Below are 24,082 nucleotides of genomic sequence, written 5' to 3'. Positions count from 1 at the left end.
GAGAGATTTGAAACTCAGACCACGGAGTAGACAGCCTATCAGTATTCAGCAGAGAAAGTGAGTGATGGAGGGAGAGAGAGAGAGACGGAGAGAGAGAGAAAAAGGAGGAGGGGGTGATGTATCAATATTCTGAGTAGTGTTTGAGGGCAAGGGGAACGAACAGAGGAGAGGGGGGGGAGGAGGAGGGAGGTAGATTGGTGGGAGAGAGAGTACTTGAGTGAGTCTCTGAGTGTGATTATTTGTTCACGTATACGCCTGTGTGTGTGTGTGTGTGTGTGTGTGTGTGTGTGTGCATCTGCGATCGTATGTGTATGTGGCTGTGGGTGTGAGCACATGTTGACTATAGATCCTACATACAGTCAGTGGAGGAATGTAAATACTCAATCGCTGTACTCAAGTACAATTTTGATGTACTTGTACTTGCGTATATTTCCATTCTATGCTACTTTATAGACTATTTCAGAGCGGGAAGGCAGCACACATTGAGGCTATTAGCAGAACCTATATGTTAAATATGTTCAACAGTTAATTTGATGCTCCTACCTCCATCACTAAGAGAGGCCAACATTTTTTTAATTCTCAACTAAGGGAAGATTTTGCCTCCGACAGACTCGTCTCATTATCAAATGTCTTCCTTCAAATGCTATCCAAAGTTTTGCCTCGTATGATTAAAGAGGACCAATTAGGCTTCATTAAAGGCCTCAGCTCGTGTATTAATATCAGAAGATGACTAAATGTTTGATGTGATATGTTCGCAACAAGCAGAGGGAGGTTTTGTGGTCTCTTGAGATGTGCGGAAAGCCTTCGACTATATCAAATGTGTATCTGGGCCCGGTTTCCCAAAAGCTTCTTAAGATAAAGATCTTAAAGGTGCAGTGTGTAGGATCTGGCGACGTCTAGTGGTGAGGTTGCAGATTGCAACCAACTGAAACTTCTCCCGTGTGGCAAGCGTGTAGGAGAACTACGGCGGCCGACACGAAAACATGAAAATGCGAATGGCCCTATCTCCGTGACTCCGTGAAGAGGACCCGCTCACTCTGTTTTTCTGTCCAGTGTTACTCACCATAACGCATCGTGTATATCCCTGAGTTCTGACACAGGTGTTGAATGTATTTCCCTCCCCACAAAACACAAAGATGATATTTCTAAAGTATTTTTTACATCCACGTTTAGCTTGCAGTCTTCATCCTCTCTGCCTTGTTGTTGGCGCATTGCTGCATATCTTGACCATAGACTGTATATAAAAATTGGATGTTGTCACCATGACGTCACCCATTGGTTTGTTGACTGTCGTTTCGAAGCTTCGAGTTTGGCATGTTGGCTATCACTATTTAGATTTTTGTCTGTCACCATCTTGGATTTTTGCAACCAGAAGTAACACGAGAGGGTGGAGCTAAGTACAACCGAATGCTGAATAAGACATTTTTAAGCGACTAAAATATTAATATTAACTTTCATGAACTGAAAACACACTGTGAAAGGGTTTGAGTTCGGAGATGAAAACACAGACAACTCCAAGACTGGACAACGGCGTGGTAGCAACCTGTCATTACAAGGTAGCCACGCCCTAAAGCATACCCTGCTTTATGGTCTATTTAACTCTAAATAGAACCATAATTTACTAAATGAACATCATGCTGTTTTGAAGAAGACTTGAAACTAGCGATTGAGACCATAAACTCATGTTTACAATGTTTACTGAGGTAATAAATCAAGTGAGAAGTAGGCTCATTTTCTAGACTTCTATACAATCAGACTTATTTTTGCAGCCAGAGGAGTCGCCTCCTGCTGGCTATTAGAAAGAATGCAAGTTTAAGGCACTTCTGCATTGGCTTCACTTCTGCCTGCCCACTCATAGAAAAAAAGCTTAATCGTGCTACTAGAGGTCAAAAGCTCCACAGGGGACATTTAAGGTGCTTTTGGGAAAAGGGGCCCTGTTCTTACCTTGGAGCAGTTTGGTTTAAACGTTCAATTTATACAGTGGTTAAAGGCCAACCAGTGGTGTTGGTTATGGATCAAACGGTCCAGAATCATTGAGGTTCTGAGTGGCATCAGAAAAGGGAGCCCACGTTCTACACTGCTGTTTGCACCGGCAATCAAGCCGTTAACTGAGGTGATAATTTTATCCCTTTTTTTGCCTCAGAAGTAAAGGCAGAAGTAGTGTGACATCGTTATAGATTATTGATGGATGGATCAATAAATCGTATGACTGTGACACGAGAGACCGCCAGTCACATCCCGTTCCCTATTGGCAGCTATTGCTTTTTTTCCTTCAATTTTTCTTTAACCTTTCTTAGCTGTTGTGCCTAAATCTAACCAAACCTTAGCAATAGTGGTGGCAGCATTGGTTGATTTGAATGGGAGAACTGTAATTTCCACGTTTTGATGGATGAATGAATTGAGCCTTGAACAGATCAGAAAACGGTTGATATGAATTATGTCTGTAACAGTTTTGTAAGGCTGACTGTCAAACGGTATCAGACTTCTGATAGGGCCGTCAGATACGGGTCGTTTTGGAGGACAATGTTGGGTTTCTCATTTCGTTTGGAGGACTTGTTGTATGTTTAAAACTTGTTTTTTGGTTAAAGGTAAGTCTCCGGGAATTAACGTAAGTCAATGCGACGCCCTCCTAAGTGACAAAAACAAGTTTCGGTGTGTGTGTGTATGTGTGTTTGCACGGGACCGGAGTCACAGTTTACAATACGAGTGGATGTGATGGAATCTCCCACTTGTTTCAGTCATCCCTTCTCTCTCTCTCTCTCTCTCTCTCTCTCCCTCTCTCTTTTACTCTGGCTGCTAATCAGCATTTGAAAGGCAGCTTTGACAGTGAGAAAGAAAGTGAGGGGGGCACAGGGAGGTGGGGGTAAACGAAAGCATGAGACACAGCGAGTTAGGGAGCGAGAGCCAGAGAGAGACTGAGGCGAGGGGCTGTACAAGCATGCCTTTTATATTTACTAGTGACTGAGAGAGAGAGGGAGAGAGGGAGCAGCTGAAGGCAGAGACAACTGGTGTGCACGGCTTTCCCAAGAGGAAATGAAAAGAAAGAAGCTCAGCGAGGAGAGTGAATGAGTGAGCGGGAGAGGAAAGGAAGGGTGGGAGGGAGGGAGCATGCCGGCTGGAGAGAGAGAGAGACGTAGTGAGGGAGAGAGAGCGAGAAAGAGATTCTCACACTGGCTGTGTCCTAATCCGAGTCCATCTCCAAGAAGCAGCGGAGCAGAGTGTTGGTGAAGTGAGTCTGAGAGCCAGGGAGAGCTACATCAGCTAGCTCCATTCACACACAAACACACACTCTCTCTCTCTCTCCATCTCTTTCTCGCTCTCTCTCTCTCACTCACTCACACACACACACACACACTCTTTTGCAACGGGAGTCCACGATGTGTCCGGCTGCACGGCCACGGCTTTTGTGAAAGTGAGGGGATTGACGCTGCCCCCGTCCCAGCCCCCTTGGCTCACACACACAGTGTTTGTTTGCTGTGTTTAAGCTTGAGGTGCCGGCGGAGGTGGTGTGGTGGGGGGGCCACCGCCAGGGCAGAGCAGGGGCTCCGGGAGAGGAGGAGGAGGAGGAGGAGAAGAAGGAGAAGAAGAGGAGGAAGAAGAGGAGGAGGAGGAGGAGGAGGAGGGAGACAAAGTGGATCAGATCAACAGCAGCAGACTGAACGCTGGAAATGCCCGTCAGGTGAGTAGATAATGGATCTAACAACTTGCGGTCACACGCACATGCATGAGTGGACACACACTTTCTCACTCTCGTGCTTTGATTTTCTCACACACACACACACACACACACACGCTGGACACACACACACACATGGACGCACAGTTGTAAAGTTGTCATCAGATTTTTTGCTGTTAGTTTTAAAATGATGTGTCAATCTATTGTCATATCTTGATGAAGATGAAATCATGTGAAAGACAGTTTTATTGTAACTTTCAATTTCAATTTACACCTGAGGTAGTTATTTCCTCTTTATCTGAGATAAAATATCAGCATGTATGCAGCGGTGATAACTTTTTGCTGAGTCTAATTAAGGACGGAACAGAAATCTTATGCAATTATCACATGTATCTGACTAAATTGGCGCATTAGCAATTAGTAGAAAGTAAATAAATTAGAAAATTAGAATAAAATTAAGAGGAGTTTTGTTTTAAAATTGACCTTTTCCTCTACTTACTGGGGTCTCTCTTTTACTGTGCGACAGCATGTTTGAATATACGTTTGATTACAGAAAATACTAAGATAAATGCGCATATTTTAACATAAAAGTATGTATTTATAATATATCATAAATGAATATTGATGTTTCATTTGATCAGATAATTAGACTAAATGTGTGCTCTTCCTTGAAAGCACCACTACTGCGTTTACACAAGTTCTCGTTAAAACATTTTCACTGCAAATATTCCAATCTTTGCTTTTCAGATAAGCCAAATAATTATGTGTGTTTATTTTCTGTGCCGAATGGCCGCAATAATAGCGGCCCAACACTTTCTGATAAATTGTGTGTGTGTGCATGTGTGTTGGAGTTTGAGATATACAGAGGCAGAGAGTGAGCGTGTGCGTGTCCACCTGCAGAGGCAGAATTGGTCACAGTTTACTGGCTTAGTAACATTTCGGTGCCTTCAGGGTGTTTGCAGCAGGTGGTCCGAATTGGCAGAATGACTGTGACAAACGCACAGTGTTCGCTGCTGCTGCTGTAAAGTAAATAACAACATCAAACCGTCACATAGTGATTTCAGCTTGTCAGGGTTTTTTTTCTTCTTCTTCTTCATCTTCTCTTTTCTTAATCTGCAGTTATTGTGGTTGGAGGCTTGTCGCTTGAAGTCAGAATAATTGAACAGTCATGTCACAAAGTGTGTGCATGCATGAGTGTGTGTGAATGTAGAGGTATTTGTTTGATTTCCTGCAAGATTTCCTATTTGCGTGTGTCTGTCCATATGTGAATATTTGTGTTTCACACACCCCGAAATCTGTGCTATAAACTCTGCTGTTTTGTACACCGGCGGCAGCAGCATTTGCACACACACCTGCTCAGATAGCTGGCGATCCAGATAAATTCAAACCAAATAACTACCTGCAGTACAGAGTCATTCAGGTGTCAAAGTGTTTTTAAAGAGGGTTACTTTCCATACTTTAATGTAATCCGGCAGTCCCTAAAAACATTTTTTTTAAATCTTTTTCCAGCTTATTAAAATTGCTCCTTTACTGCCGGCATTGCTTCAATAAAGCCAGGATACAGCATACGTACGTAGCAACACTGTCATGAAAACAGACCGTGTCATCACAAGTCCGTGGTACAGTTTATACCCCGGCCCACTGAGCCACTGAGCCTCTCCATCCGTTCCAGCTCTCGCGTGTGCAGGACGCTTTAGTCGTGACCCACGTTTAGGCCTTTTTATTAGACCCAGACGCGGGTTTCTTCTTCTTTGGCTTTTGGGTTTATTATGGAGCTGCGGCTCTTGCCAGCATGTGTGACAGACCCTGACTTGGATTACTTTGTGAAAGTGAGAATGTCGGCGACAAAGTGTCCCGTTTGAAGATGGCAAAAGTTGAAATGAATTCGTTTTTTTATGAGCAGGCAGCCACTTTTATTTTGATGTATGTTTCTGATTACGCTGTGACGTTAACACATCTGGTTTTCTGTATTCATTATGCATGAATAATGATCACATGAGTAGATAAATTAATATCAGTAATATATATAAATGTATCTTAGGTGAAGAAGTCACTTTCCGTGACTCATTGACAAGTCCTCAGGTAGACAGACGCCTCACCTCGCCCTCCCTTCCTCTTTCTATTCCTCTCTTGATATTTTTGTCTCTCTCTGTTGCTCTCTTCTTACACACACACACACACACACACACTAAGGTGGTCAGTGTCTAGTGTGTTGACAGACAGCCGCTCACACACGTCTCGCTCTCGCCGTGTGTGTGTGTGTGTGTGTGTGCGTGAGGAGCGTTGACAGACAGTGTGTGGGTCTGTGACAGAGGGTGTCAGCGCAGTGTCAGTGAGATGTGTTTAGTGTCACACTCTGCTGACCTGATCTCCGGTCGGACTGTCCACTCCGGCCCCGCTGTGGCTCCTTACATAACCCCCGCTGTCATTCACACGCCGGCCTGAAGGGATCCACCACCACCAGGCTGCACACACACACACACACAGGCTTACACACACACACATGCAGTTACGATGTATAGGCATCCACACTAAATCGAACGTCAGATCAGGTGCAAATCTTCCTCTTTTCATGTCTTTCTTGTTCGCTGAAAGCAGAAGTTGCATAAATGAACATTATATCTTGGAAATATTCAAACAAAAGCTCCCGAGCAGTGTGTGGGAATATAGCGCGAGGCCGGCGGGTATCCTGGTTTCCCCCAGTGTGCAGCAAGACACCTACACAACTTGTGCAACTCTTATCAAGAGTTTGACTCTCTGCTCTGAACTCTGACATTTGCACCATACTAATTGATGTGTCGGTATTAGCATGTGGACATCTCTGGTGCTGGCGTGCAGAATGAGAGCGTGCTTTCAAGTCCTTCTATTCAGCGCACACATTGGTGTGTGTGTGTTGTGTGTGTGAGAGAGCGAGTGACCCTGTGTGCTGTGCTTTGGCCTGTGGTTATTTGGAGGTCAGTGCTGATGTGGTCTCTGCCTGCGGGAGTGGATTTACCATCCTCTGCCTTATAGAGACCCGCATCCACTTGGCCGACTCTTCCACTGTCAGAGGGAGAACTTTCTTTCTACCTTTTTCTGTTTGTTCACCGATAACTTCTACGATTTTGGGAACACTGCTTATGAATATTATCTCATTTACTGTACATGCAACCACACATCAGCATCTCTTTTGTGAAAAGTGCTGAAAATAAGAAGCTTTGACGTTCCTGTAAGTCCCGCTTTAGTCACCTTTAGCCCGTCCTTACACGGAGGTCGGGGTGTTTAACCCCAGAATAGATTGCAGCTATTATTTTGACCCAGGATTTTCTCTTTTTTGCAGACATCATAAGGGTCATGGACGCTTGACTTCATGATGGACTGAACATTTTTACTTTATGCATTTATTTGTATCGCTATTTAGGTTCTCAAAGTGATCTACTTTTAGATGTTTTGTACTTTTATTTTGTATTTAGACATTTTAGTTTCTCTGGTGAACCAGCTATCACTCTTACAGTTGCTCCTGCTTTTACTAATAGGAGGAAACTAACCCCAGAATGCACTGTGCTACTTCTGATACAGAGTCACAGCATTTAAAATAGGATATTTTGTACAATCATATAAATTGCATATTAATTTAACATACTTGTCAATTTTATTTGGATGATTTTGTAGATCCGTTCGCTCCAGAAGCGACGTCGTTTAAGAAGGCACATTGATGCTGAAAATGGCAGTTTATGGGATAAACTCTGCACCCGTCTTCAGGTTATTATACTTGTTGTGCTTGAGCAATGACATCCAATGTATTTGAGGAAAAATCACCAGAGAGCAATAAGTATTTTTTCTGGTAAATAGTGTAAACATATGGGATTCTGTACGCCGATACTTGATATTTAATACAGTGCAGGTGAAGTGGAGCGTTTCTTTTGTGTATACTCGGGGCCAAGGTAGATGGTAATTATGACAGGCATGGATTGGATTCTGCGTAGCTCCACGCCCGTGAGGAGTGGACATCAAAGCAGCGCTCACCAAAGCCCTCTGTAATAAAAGAGGAGGAGGAGAAAGATATTGATTACCGAGGGTGAACATTAGCAAATCTCTTTCTCTCTCCTTTTTTTCATCTATGTCTTCATCCGTCCATCATTTCTCCCTCTCTCTCTCTCGTACTGATTTGCCTCCCTCCGCCTCAACTTATGCTCTCTCCCTCCCCCATCCATCCATCCGCCCCTCTCTAATCATTTATTTATCGCTGATCTCTTTATTCTTCCAGTTTAGGGGACGGTCCACACTGTGACTGCACGACGTCTGTTCGCTCGCACAGGCTGTTATCATCATTCCTTTACACCCTTCCCGAACCCTCCTCTTCCTCCTCATCACCGCGGAGATACCTGGGGGCGGGCGGGGTCACTCTGGTCCAATCTAACGCTGTATTGATTCCATTAGATAATTAATGACCCAGGCAGGGGCCAGAGAGGAGCAAAGAGGGGGTTAGGAGAGATGGGGGGGTAGAAGCGAAGGGGGTGGAGGAGGGAGAGAGGGGGGGACGCCAAGGCCCTTGAGAGTTGGAGAGAACCTTGGGTTGGGAATGATCCAGAGTCGTCAAGGTCAACCGCAGCCGGCGCTCCGATACGGAAGCAGAATGCCGAGCGAGTCAGAATATGGAATACTGATAGAGAGCGAGGAGCGGTAGGGGGGTGGGGGGAGATCTTCATGTCCAGCAGCTGTCGATTGATCAGCGGCTGAAAAATTGTACATTAAAAAGTCTTTTGACTTCCAAATCCTGAGGTCCAACCAGGGCCGTAATGCATGATAAGTAGTTTTCAGCCCTCCAACCAGAATACCAAACTTCATCTCCCCGGACGCTCCAGACACTCATTTACAACTACTCAACAACATGAAAGGCCAGATAGAAAACTAGCTCCATCAAATATTCTGTTCATGTTATTTCCAACCATGTTTGCTACATCTTCCATGATATTGAACGCTCTCTGTTTGATAAAATATTATTCACAGGAATATCTTACATCGCCGTTGTATGTGTACTCCACTCTTACCTTCAGATAGAGTAAAGAAGGGCGGGGGGTTGGAAGGAGAGAAGAGAGCTGTCTAAAAATTGTTATCAGTAATATTTTTATTTGAGTAAACACTGAAAAATGACCAGAATGACTGCTATACATGGTTTTGCAGTTGTTGTTTTTTCATGTTGACATGCCAGAACCAAACCAGGGTGCCAATGGGTCAAAATGACACACGTATGATATGTGAGCACTGTTTAAAGGTGCATTGCAAATTGAGACGACATCATTCTATCGTCAATTTATCCAGGTGACTTGAGAAAGCTCTTGCGCGCTACGTGGATCGCAAGTATGAAGTTTGTCTTGACTAGTGAAGCATGTCAAAATTAACAAGAGAGGAAATTATCTAAAATTGCAGCTCGTGTTCAAATTTGGCCCCAGGGATGTTACGATCATGAGTAAAGAAGCACATCCAACGTATTTTTTTCACTTTGTTAAAGGGAAAGGGAAAGAGATACAGTATATGAACAGTTTTCCTAAAATTAAGATCTGTGCTGGTTGAGCAGCTGATGTGATGTGAATATTTATAATCCCATTTGTGCAATTTTATCCTATATATGAAATTTGTATCCCATCTTAAATTTTTGAATTTACTTTTACTCTTGTTAGCACTTTTTTAGTATACTCGTGAGCCAGATGCAACGTAATTTTATTCTGCTGTGCCCTTGCCGTGTGAATAGTATGAATGACAATAAAGTAGGGCAGTAGAAAGTTAACGTGTTAACGCAAATTTGTTTTAACGCCACTCATTTTTTAACGCATTAATGGAAACTTGGGTTCAATTTTGGAGAGGAAAAGCTGTCATGGCCATTTTCAAAGGGGTCCCTTGACCTCTGACCTCAAGATATGTGAATGAAAATGGGTTCTATAGGTACCCACGAGTCTCCCCTTTACAGACATGCCCACTTTATGATAATCCCATGCAGTTTGGGGCAAGTCATAGTCAAGTCAGCACACTGACACACTGACAGCTGTTGTTGCCTGTTGGGCTGCAGTTTGCCGTTTTATGATTTGAGCATATTTTTTATGCTAAATGCAGTACCTGTGAGGGTTTCTGGACAACATCTGCTATTGTTTTGTGTTGTTATTTCATTTCCGAAAACAAATATATATATACATTTGCATAAAGCAAGCATTTTTGTCCACTCGCATTTTGATAAGAATGTTAAATACTTGACAAATCTCCTTTTAAGGTGCTTTTTGAACAGATACAAAAAATTGCGATTGATTTGCGATTAATCATGGACAATCATGCGATTAATCGTGATTAAATATTTCAATCGATTGACAGCCCTACAATAAAGATAATCTTGAATCTTGAAAATCCTCCTAACTGGACCTTCCCTCTGTTGTAAAGTGTACATTGCATATAAGGCTTCACCTTCACCTTTACATGATCGCAGAGTGCATGTGGTCTCCAGTGGGCTATGAGAGCTCCTCTTGCCTCCACATTGACAGTCTTGGCCATGCTGCCTCTGTATCGGACCCCAAGGGTCTGGGAGATGAGGCATAAAACAACCATATCTCTACCTAGGGGAGCCGGTGGCATGGCAGTGAGGCTATTGTCTGCCTGCGTGCTGTTTGACTTAAATGTGTTCATTTGCCTGATGCCCCCGACTCCCTACGGGGAGGGGCGGCTCTGGGAGAGGAGGGGCGCGCTAACGAACCTCTGACAGCTGGAGGCCCTAATTAAACGTCCCCGCTGAAAATAAACAGAGCGGGCGCCAAGCGAGCAGCCAGAGAGAAAAACGCACGGCAAACAGCGGCTGTGAGCGCTCGCCGCAGTGCCCTCCGCTCTGTTGCTGTTGAGACCGTGCCAAGAGAGCACGGCTCTATAGGGTAGGGGTCTCAAACACTCACTCGCGTACACACACACCCTACACACTTATGAATATGTAGCACTGCAGCAACACATTGCGAACACCTGCGGCCACACTTGATACAGGTTGATCTCTACAGCTGTGGGTGCCGTATATTTTTACCCCTCTCAGATGTCACACTTTTCCTTTTCTATATATTTCCCACTGTGCCATTACATTAAGTCGACTCAGCTCTATTGAGCGCATTGTTTCGCACTCTGTCTGGATGACACGTCTGACATTCAGCCCGTTGTGCTGCTAGCTAGCCGGAGCATTAGCAGTCAAAGTGGCGGGGTCCATTTGGGTGAGTGCATTAATGGGCCGCCCAACCTGCGACAAGGTTATGAGGTTGATTGAATAATTACTGTGGAGGCCCCTGTCCATTACGCCCCTGTGTCTGCCCAGATAGAGGGAGACGCACAGAGAGATGGAGAGATAGTTGGAGACAGAAAGATGGAGGGAGAGATTAGATAAGCACAGATAGGGTCAATTAAGAGATAAACATTCAGGTATGGGATGGGAAAAAGGCTGCGTGTGTGTGTGTGTTTGTGAGGCAGTGAAAATGTGAGAGTAAATTGTTTCCTGCCTTCCCGTGTCTCCTTTTTGATCTCTCCGTCCTACTGTACGCAGCCTAATTTGGCATGTAGTGCATTTATCCAGGTGAGGTAGAGAAGGTGACAGAGGTGAAGTTGTTAGACAGAGGTGCGCCGCCCTCTCCTCGACCCTGTCTCCTCTTCACCATGTCTCTCTGAAAAGAGGACTGTCAATGTTGCAGGCTGGAAGCTTGAGAGGAAAAAAATATAGGTTTCCTATAGTTGAATGAAGCCGGAGCCTTACACATAAGCCTCGGACAAAATATTCTGTCAATGTAAGGGGTTAGGAATATTAACTACATTGATCAAGTCTCTTATTGACTTAAATTTACTTATGTGGCCATCAGTTTTGAAGTAAATCCCATATAATACAACTTAAAAGACAACAACCAATGATACCTAACCACATATTTAACCATCCAATCAGCCAACGGTTCAGTCCAGACGTCCAGAAACTGGAATTAAATATGCAGTGACGTATTTTTGCAAAAAAATAAATTTGATTTGTCTATGACAGTTTATTGTGATACAGATTTTACTTTATAAAGCTCAGCCTAAGTTATCTGTAGCTCAGGGTGTACAGCAGAGGTGGAACCATGTCATTGTTTTTCAAGTCATAAGTAAGTCTCAAGTCTTTGCACTCAAGTCCCGAGTCAAGTCCCAAGTCTTAAACTTTGAGTTTCGAGTCCTTAACAACGTCGTAATGAACTCTTCACCAAATGTAATGCCATTTACGTCTCCGTCTGTAATTTTCGACCTGCGCGTTTTGCATACTGCAATTCGATTTTTGTTGACCACTGCATAGTTTTTGTACACAAATTAAATTATCTTTGGTATCATATTTTCCAACTGGTGCTCAGTAACATAACGTTAGTTCCTCGTGGTTTTCTTCGGCAACTTGATTGGATGCTGTTGGATTGGTTGAAACAAGGTGGATTGGGGGTCGACATGCTGGGAATGAATAGCGTTAACGTTGGTTGATTCAGGAAATGAAGGGAAATGAATTGATTCGTGGCACACACCTTTTCAATAACATACTTTTTAATCTTTGGGCTTGGGGGTGAAGGTATCAAGTATTTTCAAGTCAAAAGGCTTAAGTCCAAGTGAAGTATTGAGTCATTGGTGTTAAAGTCCAAGTGGAGTTGCAAGTCTTTTTTGATTTTGTCAAGTCAAGCCTAAAGTCATCAAATTTGTGAATCGAGTCTGACTCGAGTCCAAATCATGTGACTTGAGTCCACACCTCTGGTTTACAAGTTCTTGTAGTATTGTTACTTTTTATGCAGCATTGTTCTAGGGATGGCAATGACATCATCATTTATTGCCATGAAATGTGGTACAGAAATCCACCCCTTGACTTTTCCTTTTGCGCCATCAGCAGGTCAAAATGTTTTCCAATACTTACTCTATGATCAAATACTTATATGACATTCCCATCAGCCCCAGCTGCACTTGTATGTACTGTTAATTTACAAATGTTAACATGCAAACGTGCTAAACTAAGATGGTAAATATTATACCTGTTAATGTTAGCATTGTCATTGTGAGTATGTCAACATGGCATTCTGATCAAACACTGCATGGTGGAAGGAGATATCGGGAGGTAGATATTCACACTATACCCTCCTCTTCAGTTTCCATTGAAGCCAATCTTTCTATCACTGACCTATGACCCTTTTAGCAATAGAAAACATACACTTTTACTGCGTAAAACTACTAAAGGTAAGTGAATGACCCGATCTCCCCTTTCAACAACTATTCTCTGTGTTGAATCCCTCACGGACTCTGCTGCCTTCGAAATTGGTCCAAGACTTTCTCATGCATACATTTAATGTTGGCTGTTTTAGCCCAGATTTGTGAAATGATATCTGCCAAACCTGCCCAGCTTCTGCTGACCCCTCTTAGCCAAGGTCAGCGTAGCCATGCTCAAACTCGAGACATAATCCATTTTCTACTGCCCCGGCAAAGCTCCGCTGACTTGATTGTGCTGACCCAGCCGGGCCAAAGAAAGAGAGAGTCAAAGAGTGAGAGGCAGTAAAAGAGAGGGAGAGAGAGGGCATCTCAGGCCCAAGGGCATGACACCGCGGTGCTCGGGGCCACACTAGCCCTTTAAATGTCAACACAGCACAGAGGCGAGGGAGGGGAGGGAAACGGGTGAGGAGCGGCGCTCTGTTTGAGGACAGAGAGGAATATTGGCAACTTCCGCTACAGGAGGGTAGCGTTGGAGATTGGCAGGAGGCGGCTATAGATGTGGAGGAGCAGGCAGCGGACGGCTTCGTCTTTGGAGATGTTTGCTTTAAACTCCGATCGCAGACAAGTTTGAATAATCTCTCCGGGATGAGCGGAGACATTTGATCTGTGATTTTCAGCTTAATTGTGACCTCAAAGGAGGCTCAGTGTTTTGTCTTATGTCTATCACCTTGGGAACGGTCTCTGACCTTTATGTGGTGGAAGTACATACAGTACCTAATTGCTCTCTCTCAACCTCACCACCTTCTTTCTTTCTTTTTCTTTCCCTCTCTCTCTCTGGTAGATGAAGTAAGAAGTCATAAAATGGGTTTTCATTCAAACATTGTATTGCAAATTGTATTATTTAAAATTAAAAGAGCTGAATGGAAACTGCAAATGGAGAAAATAATAGAGAGTTTTCTTTATTGAAAAAAAGCTTCATGCTCACTCCAAGCTTAAAAAAAAAAGCATTGTGTAATTAGGGCCGATAAAAACGCGCAAATTCGTTTTAACGCCACTAATTTCTTTAACGCATTAACACAACTTGCGATTTGTAGGCTGTAGCGGGCTCAGTTTTAAAGATGGAGTGAAGATACTGGTATCATATGGAACTAGGAAACTTAAGGAATCCACTGGTATCAACCATGTCATACTAGCTTGTCAAGAAGGAGGTTAAATAACGCTCGAACGCTAAATTTTTGGCGAGGAAAAACTGTCATGACCCTTTTCAAAGGGGTCCCTTGACCTCTGACCTCAAGATATGTGAATGAAAATGGGTTCTATGGGTACACACGAGTCTCCCCTTTACAGACATGCCCACTTTATGATAATCACATGCAGTTTGTGGCAAGTCATAGTCGAGTCAGCACACTGACACACTGACTCTTGTTGCTGCCTTGGGCTTGAGTTTGCCATGTTATGATTTGAGCATATGTTATATGCTAAATGCAGTACCTGTGAGGGTTTCGGGACAATATTTGTCATTGTTTTGTGTTGTTAATTGATTTCCAATAATAAATATATACATACGTTTGCATAAAGCAGCATATTTGTCCACTCCCATGTTGATAAGAGTGTTAAATACTTGACAAATCTCTCTTTAAAGTACATTTTGAACCGATAAAAAATATATAATTAAATTGTGATTAATCGCGATTAACTATGAACAATCATGCGATTAATCGCGATTATATTTTTTTATTGAGTGACAGCCCTATATGCAATATATTGCGATGGAAACACATATGCTAATTAAAAAAATTAAAGGCTCCCTAAAACGTGTTAAACTCGACATCCCAAAAATGCCATATGTGCCGTCCCCTGTAAACGTTTTATGACTTATTACTGGTGAATGAACCAACCTCACTCGATTCACTGACTCTTTTTCCTCCTTTTTGTTCCTCCTCTGCCATCTCTAATGGATCTCCAGGTCTGAGTCCGTCACATCCTCAGCCAATCAGAGCCTTCGTTAACAGCGGCGTCGGCACGTGATTGGGAGAAGGATGGCAACCATGCCGTTTGTCAGCGAGGGGAAGTGTGTGAGTGTGGAGTGGGATTTCCTACAAGGACTGCTGGCCAAGCCTCCCACCCTTCCCTGGTAAGACAACACACACACATACACACAATAACACACACACACAGGCTGATACTGTATAAGCCTGCGTGCATGCCCATGAATTAATCTCCGCAAGGTGAAATCCATGCATTAACACCCTTGCACACACACTGACAGCCTGAAAGAAGAATTCCCTATCAATGCAACACAATCCGGAGAAGACATACGCCTGATCTCCTCAGTGCTACATATAACCCGTATTGTTGCCCACCTGCCAATCCTGTCAGAGCCGTGAATCCCCTCCCCTTAGTGGGAGATTAAGTAAATTTGGCTGGAATTATTAATGGGCAGTCATTTACAGGCGGATATAAAAACTAAGCAGAATCAATGTGTGTGTATTGATTGTTCTCGGTGGCTGGGGTCGAGGCGGTATAATAATGAGATGTTACAGAGGGCTGGCAGCGTGAGTCCACAACACACACACACACAGAGAAACACACACACTGTTTTCACTTGTTTGAGAATTGCAGGGAGAAATACAACAGCTGGGTCAGCTGATTAAGATATAAACATATGTACACACACGACTTCTCTTTATTCTGCTCTTCCTTTTTGCTCTCACACACACACACACCATGGTGGTCTTTCTTAGGATGAGAATCAACAACACAGACACGAGGGAGAAAGGCTGGTTCTTCTTTCTCCTCTAGCTCTCTCTCACAAACACACACACACACTTTATTCCAGCGCGGCACCGACACAAATTGTGAAGTGGCTGTGACAACATAATTCCACCACTCTGGCCTCATTGAGGAGAGTCAATACCCAATCAGAGAGACAGGCTACCTGAGCCCCGGCCCCCCTCTGTCACTCCGCCCCTCCCTCTCCTATTGATCCCTCAATCACGGCTTCAGCTCACTAGCCCGGGACCAGATGAGAGAGAGAGAGGGCGGGAGAGAGGGTGAGAGGGTGAGAGCGAGGTGTTAGTGGGAGGGAAAGTGCAAGATTGTGTGTGTGTGTTCACATATATATATATGGATTGTGGAGCAAATGGCATTATTAGGGCTCTGCTCTGCCAGATAGAAGAAGGGAGTTTGTCTGTAATTACCAGGCCAGTCCGCCAACGAGATGGGTCAGATTGTTTCAGTTGAATTGCAGCAGCCATTACCATTCTATGTACTGTATTTATGAAATGAGTTTTCTGGATTGGTGCTCAGGTCATTTATACAGAGCATGAATCAATCAACAGGTGGTGAGTAAATGGCCATTATGTGTTACCAGTTTCTCCCACCCACACCACAGTGCTGATCCAGACTATTTTTTCTGCCCCCTTCTCTTCTTTTCTCTCCTCCCTGCGTTCATCTCTCAGTCTCCAGAACCTGCGCAAAGAGAAGTCTCGCAATGCGGCTCGATCGCGGCGGGGGAAGGAGAATTTCGAGTTCTTCGAGCTGGCCAAGATGCTGCCTCTGCCCGGCGCCATCACCAGCCAGCTGGACAAGGCCTCGGTCATCCGGCTGACCATCAGCTACCTGCACATGCGCACCTTCGCCAACCAGGGAGACCCGCCCTGGCTCCCTCTGATGGAGGGAGACAGCAACTGCAAAGGTGAGAAAGAGCGAAAAGAAAGATTACGGTAAAGACATACTGCCAAGCAAACTACATTGATGCACTTAAAGTAGCAGTCGGCAGAATATTTTTGGCATTTGGCATGAGAGATAACTAGACTTCTGCATCCTCTTGGCTCTGTTTTCAGGGTTTAAAAACTCTAGCCCGTGACGGGAGACTTTGGCCAATCCCAAGTGATTTCAGAGACAGTGCATTCCTATTGGCTGTTCATTCAGCGAATGTACTGTTTAGCTGTAAAATGAGAAAGTGTGCTCTGGCTGGTGGGCGGTGTTTGGTATTTCCTCAACTGATCTCAACGTGGCTGCCGGGTCACAAACTTTCTCATTTTACAGCTAAACAGTACACTACAAGATGTTTCTGAAATCATTTGAGGTGAGAAATAGGCTTTACAGTAACATAATATTGATTCATATTTGATCAGCGCTGCCTAGTTTGACTGTTTGATCGGAGTTTGTGAGTGACAGCTGCTCAGAGATGAAATCTTGCAGATGCCATTAGGAGCACCAGAGGACACAGAGGCACATGATATTATTTTTTCAGATTACCTGTCTCATGCACTACTGTCAGGATATAGTGATCGTTTTATAAAAATAGATAGAAAATACCTTAAAAATTCATATTTACTCTAATGCATTTGTAAAATTTCCTTTTTAGAGCCGAAGGCAGGATGCATCGTATTCAAAAACTATTTTAAAGGTGTGTTCAAGAACACCTTTTTGTCTCTGTACGTTCATGAAGCAGATACATAAAGCTGCAGTAAGTTTTCACTCGAGTGTGCGGACATCCACGCCACCACTGGAGAATTTGTGTCAATCAGACCGCCGCTAAAATTTGATTTGTGTTCTGTCTGAACACCCATTTAGTAGGAAACCGGGTCGTTGCTACTATTGAGATTAATATTCTGCATTTTATGGGCTGATTTCAGTATATTTTAGACTCAATAGACTTAAATTTGATTAATTTTAAGGATTCATACTGTAATTTACGGACCAGATTTTCATTCCTGGCAGCCTGGAGAAGGCTGGAAACAGCACTTATGCCTTCATGTGGGTAATTAAATTTCAGTGAATGATAAAAAATAATTAAGGCCTTTTATTGTCTGGTCAAACTTTTCTTTGGGTGGGGGGGGAGACATTGACTCATGACCTCAGTGTTTTTTTAAATCCTGCCTACAGCCCTGGTTGGAAATACTTTTATCATTTATTAAATATTTAAACTTTTCATGGACTTTGACAATGGCAGCGTGTAAGAATGCAGAAGTAAATGAAACATGGTTGTGACGGATCATTTCCCGACTCGGGAATCACGCAGTTTAGCATATAAGAAAATTACACAGCAGAGATAAATATGCTGCTGTTTGTTGCCAACGGACACAAACCGCTGAAATCCATGCAGCCATCTCACTCTTTCAATCAAAAGCAGTCCGATCTGCCAACTTACTCCCTCCCACAGAGACACCCCACGCCACAAAAATCTATTGTCGACCATAATTACTTGTGCTGTGTGTGTGTGTGTGTGTGTGTGTGTGACACAAACACGTGTTCATTCACAAGCCTGTAAACATACATGTGCATGTAATCATACAAAGACTCTCCAGTGTGAGTTTGAATATATGTGTTGTGTATGTGAGATAGATGATACACAAAGAGGGAGGAAACTATGGGTGCGATTTGTAATTACAGAAATTAACTACATAACGAGGACAGTGTAATTATACTGCCTGTCTAATTGCTACTATTACTGGGGGGAAACGATGCAGCTACAGTACAATTAGAGTGTGTGAGTCTGTGTGTGAGTCTGTGTTTGTGTGTGTTCATGCCTGTTCTTGTCTAATTTGAGGAAATGTGAGCAACAAAACAGTCATGTTAATAGCATGTTTGTGTGGGACTGCATGGGGCTTTACCACAAACACATTTCTGATAAGATATAATGGTTTTAATGGTATAAGTTGGGCTGAATATCAATAATGCAGTACCTGAGTTTAGGTACCCATACTAAAACAATACTTACCTCAAAATCCTTTTTTTTAATAATTGGAAAATGGAGGTGTAGAGTTTGAAAGACATGGTATTTACCAGACAGTGATTGTCTAATGGAAAGACACTATTGGCTGCATTATGGGAAATGTAGGATCCAGTGTTTTTTGGAGCTTGGAGTACACTAGTGACTAAAAGTCTGAATATCTCGGCCTCTGCTTCTTTGATTTTGACCAACCTTTTTTAGGTAAGCCACGACAGTGTGCAGTCTGTTCTCATACACCGTTCGTAGCTATACCTACGAAAAGTAATGCACTGTAATTTGTATATATATCCCACAAACTCAAATCGCATGTAATCCACGTAATTGTGGAACAGGAAGTATAAAGAGAGACAGACGACACATAGGGAGGAGGTCGGGGTGGATGGAGACCGGTGTTCGTACCCCGTGTGAAACCAGAAGTCAACGTTGATTTATTTATCTCGTAACTTACATAATTAAGTTACACCACTTCCGGAGTTATTTCAACGTAAACCACATTTTTGTTCCTAAACCATAACCAAGTTATTTCCCGTGAAGATTTAGGAAGTTTATTTTTAAAAGACTATATGCATGTAACGAGCGGATATTGACACGGGTTGCTGGACATTCGTAGGAAAATGCACGAAAAATGAGGAATAACGTTTCGTAAGAAATCATACGAACCGTTGTATGTCGATATGTTGCGGTGTGACAGTGAGCCAGCATGCATGATGCCAGGACCCTGAAACTGAAGCAGCTAAATGGAATTCAGCCAACCTTAATTTTTATTGTTTACACCTGTGCTTTTCCTACTGACATAACAGGTGAAAATGTCTAACATGAAAAAGATGTATTGGCATAATTTTGTGTAGATTGATTAAGTGAGGTACAAAGATTTTTTTGGTATAGTAATTGCAAAAACATTACAGGACACTATGACAATTAGTATAAGTACATACTGTACTCAATTAGTTGGTAGCATGGACCTGCGTAGGGCCGTCCTCAACCACAGAACTTCTTAGTCGACTAACACTCAAACCATTTTGTCGACTTATCGATTAGTTGAGTTTCTCCACAAAGAATCACACAAAAGCACCACTTTACATCTTTTGTGTTTAACAGAGATGTGCTTATAAGTTTTTTGAAAATAAGTCATTCAGCATGGAAAAGCATAAAAAAGGACTAATTGACTAAAGAAATCTTAGTCGACTAGACCAAAACGACCATTTAGTCGGCTAATCGACTGAGAGATGGCAGCCCTATAGACCTGAGACACAGCATAAGAATCGCATTAAGCTTCTGGTACCAATTTTTTATATTTGACAGTTTTTTGATAGCAATACCTCGCTGTAAACCAAAAGCATCCCACTCAGAGAACTCCTATTGTATAACACATACATGGTGAGCCCTAATCTGTAGCCACAGAAAATATACATTATTATGGGTAAATCCATGGGGATCCATCGATATCTAATCAGCCATGCAGCGCTGCACAATCTGAATGTCTGAGTGATATCCGTGCACTATCACGCTTACGCACCGCCGTGGCCTTGACTGAGCTCTGCAAGTAGCGAATTGTTTTGCCTCAGTGTTCCAGGCGTTTGTTTGGCCTTGATGGAAAATACCTGTTTTGAGAAGTAGGTGTGCAGGTAGCCGCGCTGTCCTGTGCGTGAACTGGAAGTGCGGTAGAAAGACAAATGCGAGGAACGCTGTTTACACTACAATGAGAAGCACTTCTTCTATGTGGACCATAACTGTAAATATATAGAATCCAGCAGCAGCTACGCGAAGGTCATAGGAAATTGTGAGGCACTTGAAAAACACAATGAATCGCACGTCAGCTACGAACGCTATTACACTCTGAATTATCTTGAACATGGGATCTGATGTCTTGAGTATTTTATTAAATGTTTGGAGATTTTTACAAGCGGGTCACACCGTCTCAGCGGGGCCGAGGCTGAAAATGCAATGCTAATTTGGACATCAGTTTGAACAAGTCTACCCACAATGCATTGGCAGGGTTTTAAGTGTGATGCATGACTTTAATTCCGTTAGTGGAATGTGGTCAGAGATCCAGCTGAAAGGCAGAGGAGGACGGCGAGGAGGGGAAGGGACAAATGTAGAAGGAATAAAGAGAGAAAGAGGAGAGGAAGGAGAGGAGAGAGGGGGCGAGGGGTGGGTTGCATTCCTCCACTCTCCCTCTTGTCCGAGGGTTTTTGGACAGGGCGTGGGCCGGCGGAGAGGGATGGAAGGTGGAGGGTGGAGGAGAGAGGAGAGGGATGGAGGGGAAGGGGAGGGGCCGGTGTGGCTTTTGTCTGCTTCCCACGTTTCAAAGCCAGTCTTGAAAAATGAATAGACAGAGGAAAATCAATTGCATGACCTTCACAGAGAGAAAGAGAGAGAGATTGAGAGAGCAGGAGAGGGGGGAAAGAAGGAGGAGAGAGACAGATTATGGAAGGAGGGAGCAAACGAAAAGGAAAGGCTGAAGGGAGGAAAAGTAAAATGACCCATGATATTCATTCCCATTCAGTGTGTGTGTGTTTCTGTGTGTGTGTGTGTGTGTGTGTGTGTGTGTGTGTTTGTACCTATTTGCACAGTGCAGTGAAGGACTAAACCCTTTTATTTGAAATCATTTATATTTCAAAACCTCTCTATATTGAGTAAATTTTGCTTTGGGGGGCAGTTTCTTTTTCTATTTCCCTGCCTTTTTAAATGTCCCGTTAAAGGATTATTCCAGTTTATTTCAACCAGAGCTTTATCTTCTATTGGTTATGATAAGATTGTACTCATTACACTAATTGCTGAGATCTGGCTACCGCAGCAACATTGCTAAAAAGCAGTCTGACGGGGCAGGAAACACGAGCCAGATCAGCATAACCTCATTATTTGGTGGTAAAAACAAAATTAAGCAGTAATAACTAGTGGTGGGGAAAAAAGCAATTCACATTTGTATTGCGATTGCGATTTTGATATCTATCTTTTAATGCCAGAATCGATATATTTGCTTCATTTGAGTCGGAGGTAGAAGGAAGTTGCTTTTATTGTTGTAGTCTGAGTAACATGACGTTATATCCGTTCCGTATCCGTCAACCAAAACAAACCACAGCCAGCCGAAACGACAAAGTGGAAAACAGCAGAGGGTCCGCATGGATACCACCTGCACCCTCACATTTTAAATAAAGTGGTAAACACTACACATACAGTAAAGTATGGAAACACTTTGGGTTTCACACATTGCAGGAAAATCAGAGCTAGACATCACAGCTAAAGCTGCATGCTAACCCTGTCATGGACAGGTAGCGTTATCGTATTGAGGTAACGTGTGGTGAAGCCAGCTGTCACTCGCTTCTCTGTGGTCAAATTAGCCGACGCTACAACTATAGCGCACCCATATACTGACATTTATGTCAAATGCATTCAAACGGATGGAGCTGATCATGGATGTTTAAAGAGAACGGATACACGTGGAACTACGTTTGGTTTTCAAAATAAGGTGTTAAAAAGGTAACTGTATATACTAAATACATATATGGAAATAATATTGATTGGATTATATTCCCTAGAAGTATAAAACCTTACATATCCCTTATAAATTAAAAAGAAAAAAACACTAATTTGTGAGGGAAATGTCGTTAATCTTTGATTTTTGGGTTGCTGGAAAGTAATGTAATAAATAATTCCTGACAATGACTGATATATTTGACTTCAGGACACCTCTGACCTCTTTTTACTGTATTAATTTAGATATTTTGCATAGTAAAAGTCCCTAGAAGTGTATGATTCAACTTTGTCCCATGGTCTAGTGTTAAAAAAGTTAACAAAAATCACAGTAAATCGTAATATCGAATTGCAATACATATTGAATCAGCACCCGGGTATCGTGATAGTATCGAATCAGGAGATGGGTGTATCGTCCCAGCCCTCATAATAACCCCTCATTGGACAGGAACACAGTGTACACACAGCCAAAGTGTGATCGATGTTAATATTGTAAGTTCTGGTAATAACATTGTTCGCCTTTGTTTTCTTTTCCAAATTAGTTAGAGGTTTGTTTTGAAGTAAGAAGCGTGTTTTTACCTCTGACCACACCCTGGGTCACTGTAGGGCGTGGTCACAAGTGCGCTCTATTGCACCTGTGACCGCGCCCAACAGTGATGTCACTGTGTACAGACACACAATGCATTATGCTTCCACATCACTTCACTCCACAAACCTGTAGCAACTCAACCTTTTAACAGGTGCAATACGGCAGCTGGAGAACCCCTCAGTCTTTTACAAGGTACAGTACAATGACAACTCACTGCCAGCAACAGGGCCAGCTCAAGTGTTTTACTGTCTCTGTTAGTGAGGTCAAACACACCTCTCTCCTCCCCGGCGTTGGTGACATTGACTTTCATTCCGCCTCCACTCTCTCCCTCGTCGTCTCCTTTCTTTCATTGCCTCTTGTCTCCCTCGCCTCCCCTCCTGTCTCCCCCACCTCTCCGCGTTCTCCCTCGCATCTGCCTCCCCTCTAATTCACGGCGTTTAAAGCAGCCGGGGCTTTTAAGGGAAGTTAATTGCACTCAAATTATGTTCGACCGCAAAAGGAGTGAGGGAGCGACGGGAGGAGAGACGGAGAGATAGAGGAGAGATAGAGGGAAGGAGGGAGGGAGGGATGGATGTCAGAGTGAGAAGATAATTGCGCCGGAGAGGGGACGCTGCGATTAGGGTCACTCTTTCTCTCTCTCTGTCTGTCGAACAGCCGAAACGTCACATTTGGATGGTAGTAAACAACTTGGCAGGTGATCAGGCTCTTGTTTTGAAAGGGTGAAAGTACGGCAGCGGAGCCAAACTTGAGAGACAAAGACGGATAAGAAGACAGAGAGAGGGAGCTACACGGAAAGAAAGAGGGGCTCACTGCGTCTGTTATCTGTTTGGTTCCCATGGTAACACTCTAACCTGGTTTAAAAGGTTGACACTGTGGGGGTGGAAAGGGAGACGATGTGCGTGTATATGTGCATAGGGGGATGTTTAGGAGTGTGTGTGCGGCCATTACTCATGGACTTAACTGGGACTAAATTATGTATTAGACAGTGGTATAATGAAAATCATTCAAATGAAATTTCTATCTTTTCTTCTCGAGGAGCGCTGGGGAGACCCCGAGAATTGACCTGCGAGTCAGACTATAATTAACGTGTCCGATCGCGGCCCGTCCCATTCTGTCTCCTATTCCCACAATGAAATTAAACCTCGCAGCAGAGTCCTGGCCGGGGAAGCTAATGAAATGGAAGTGTGACAGGAAGGAGCGATCACAGACCTCAGGTGCACACGCGGGTCTGCATCCAGGTCCGTACACATGTTACATGTACGCAGAAGCAAGAGTAGAAAAGATGAATGTCTATTCGTATTTAGAGGATAACTCCAGTTTATTACAACTTGAGTCTTATTTTTGTGTTTTTGTCCATTAAGTTTATGATAACAATGTAGTCACCGAAGTAATTACTGAGATCTGGGAACAC

General features: G+C 43.3%; 1 protein-coding gene across 2 annotated transcripts in view; it reads left to right on the top strand.

Moving 5' to 3' along the window:
* The window catches only part of npas1 (neuronal PAS domain protein 1), a 68,675-nt gene that overhangs the window by 23,664 nt on the left and 20,929 nt on the right, over positions 1–24,082 (top strand). Inside the window, exons 4-6 of one of the 2 annotated variants that reach the window (XM_074642081.1) lie at positions 3,486–3,679; positions 14,835–15,002; positions 16,330–16,565. In XM_074642081.1, the coding sequence (XP_074498182.1) occupies positions 14,908–15,002; positions 16,330–16,565 (331 nt within the window). In that variant the 5' untranslated portion in view covers positions 3,486–3,679; positions 14,835–14,907. Of the gene's footprint in view, positions 1–3,485; positions 3,680–14,834; positions 15,003–16,329; positions 16,566–23,587; positions 23,910–24,082 lie in introns of those variants that run through there. The other variant, XM_074642082.1, reaches the window with a different exon arrangement.

This window comes from Sebastes fasciatus, chromosome 7 (genome assembly GCF_043250625.1).
Source record: "Sebastes fasciatus isolate fSebFas1 chromosome 7, fSebFas1.pri, whole genome shotgun sequence".
Lineage (NCBI taxonomy): Eukaryota > Metazoa > Chordata > Actinopteri > Perciformes > Sebastidae > Sebastes > Sebastes fasciatus.
This window is presented reverse-complemented; position numbering and strand designations above follow the sequence as displayed.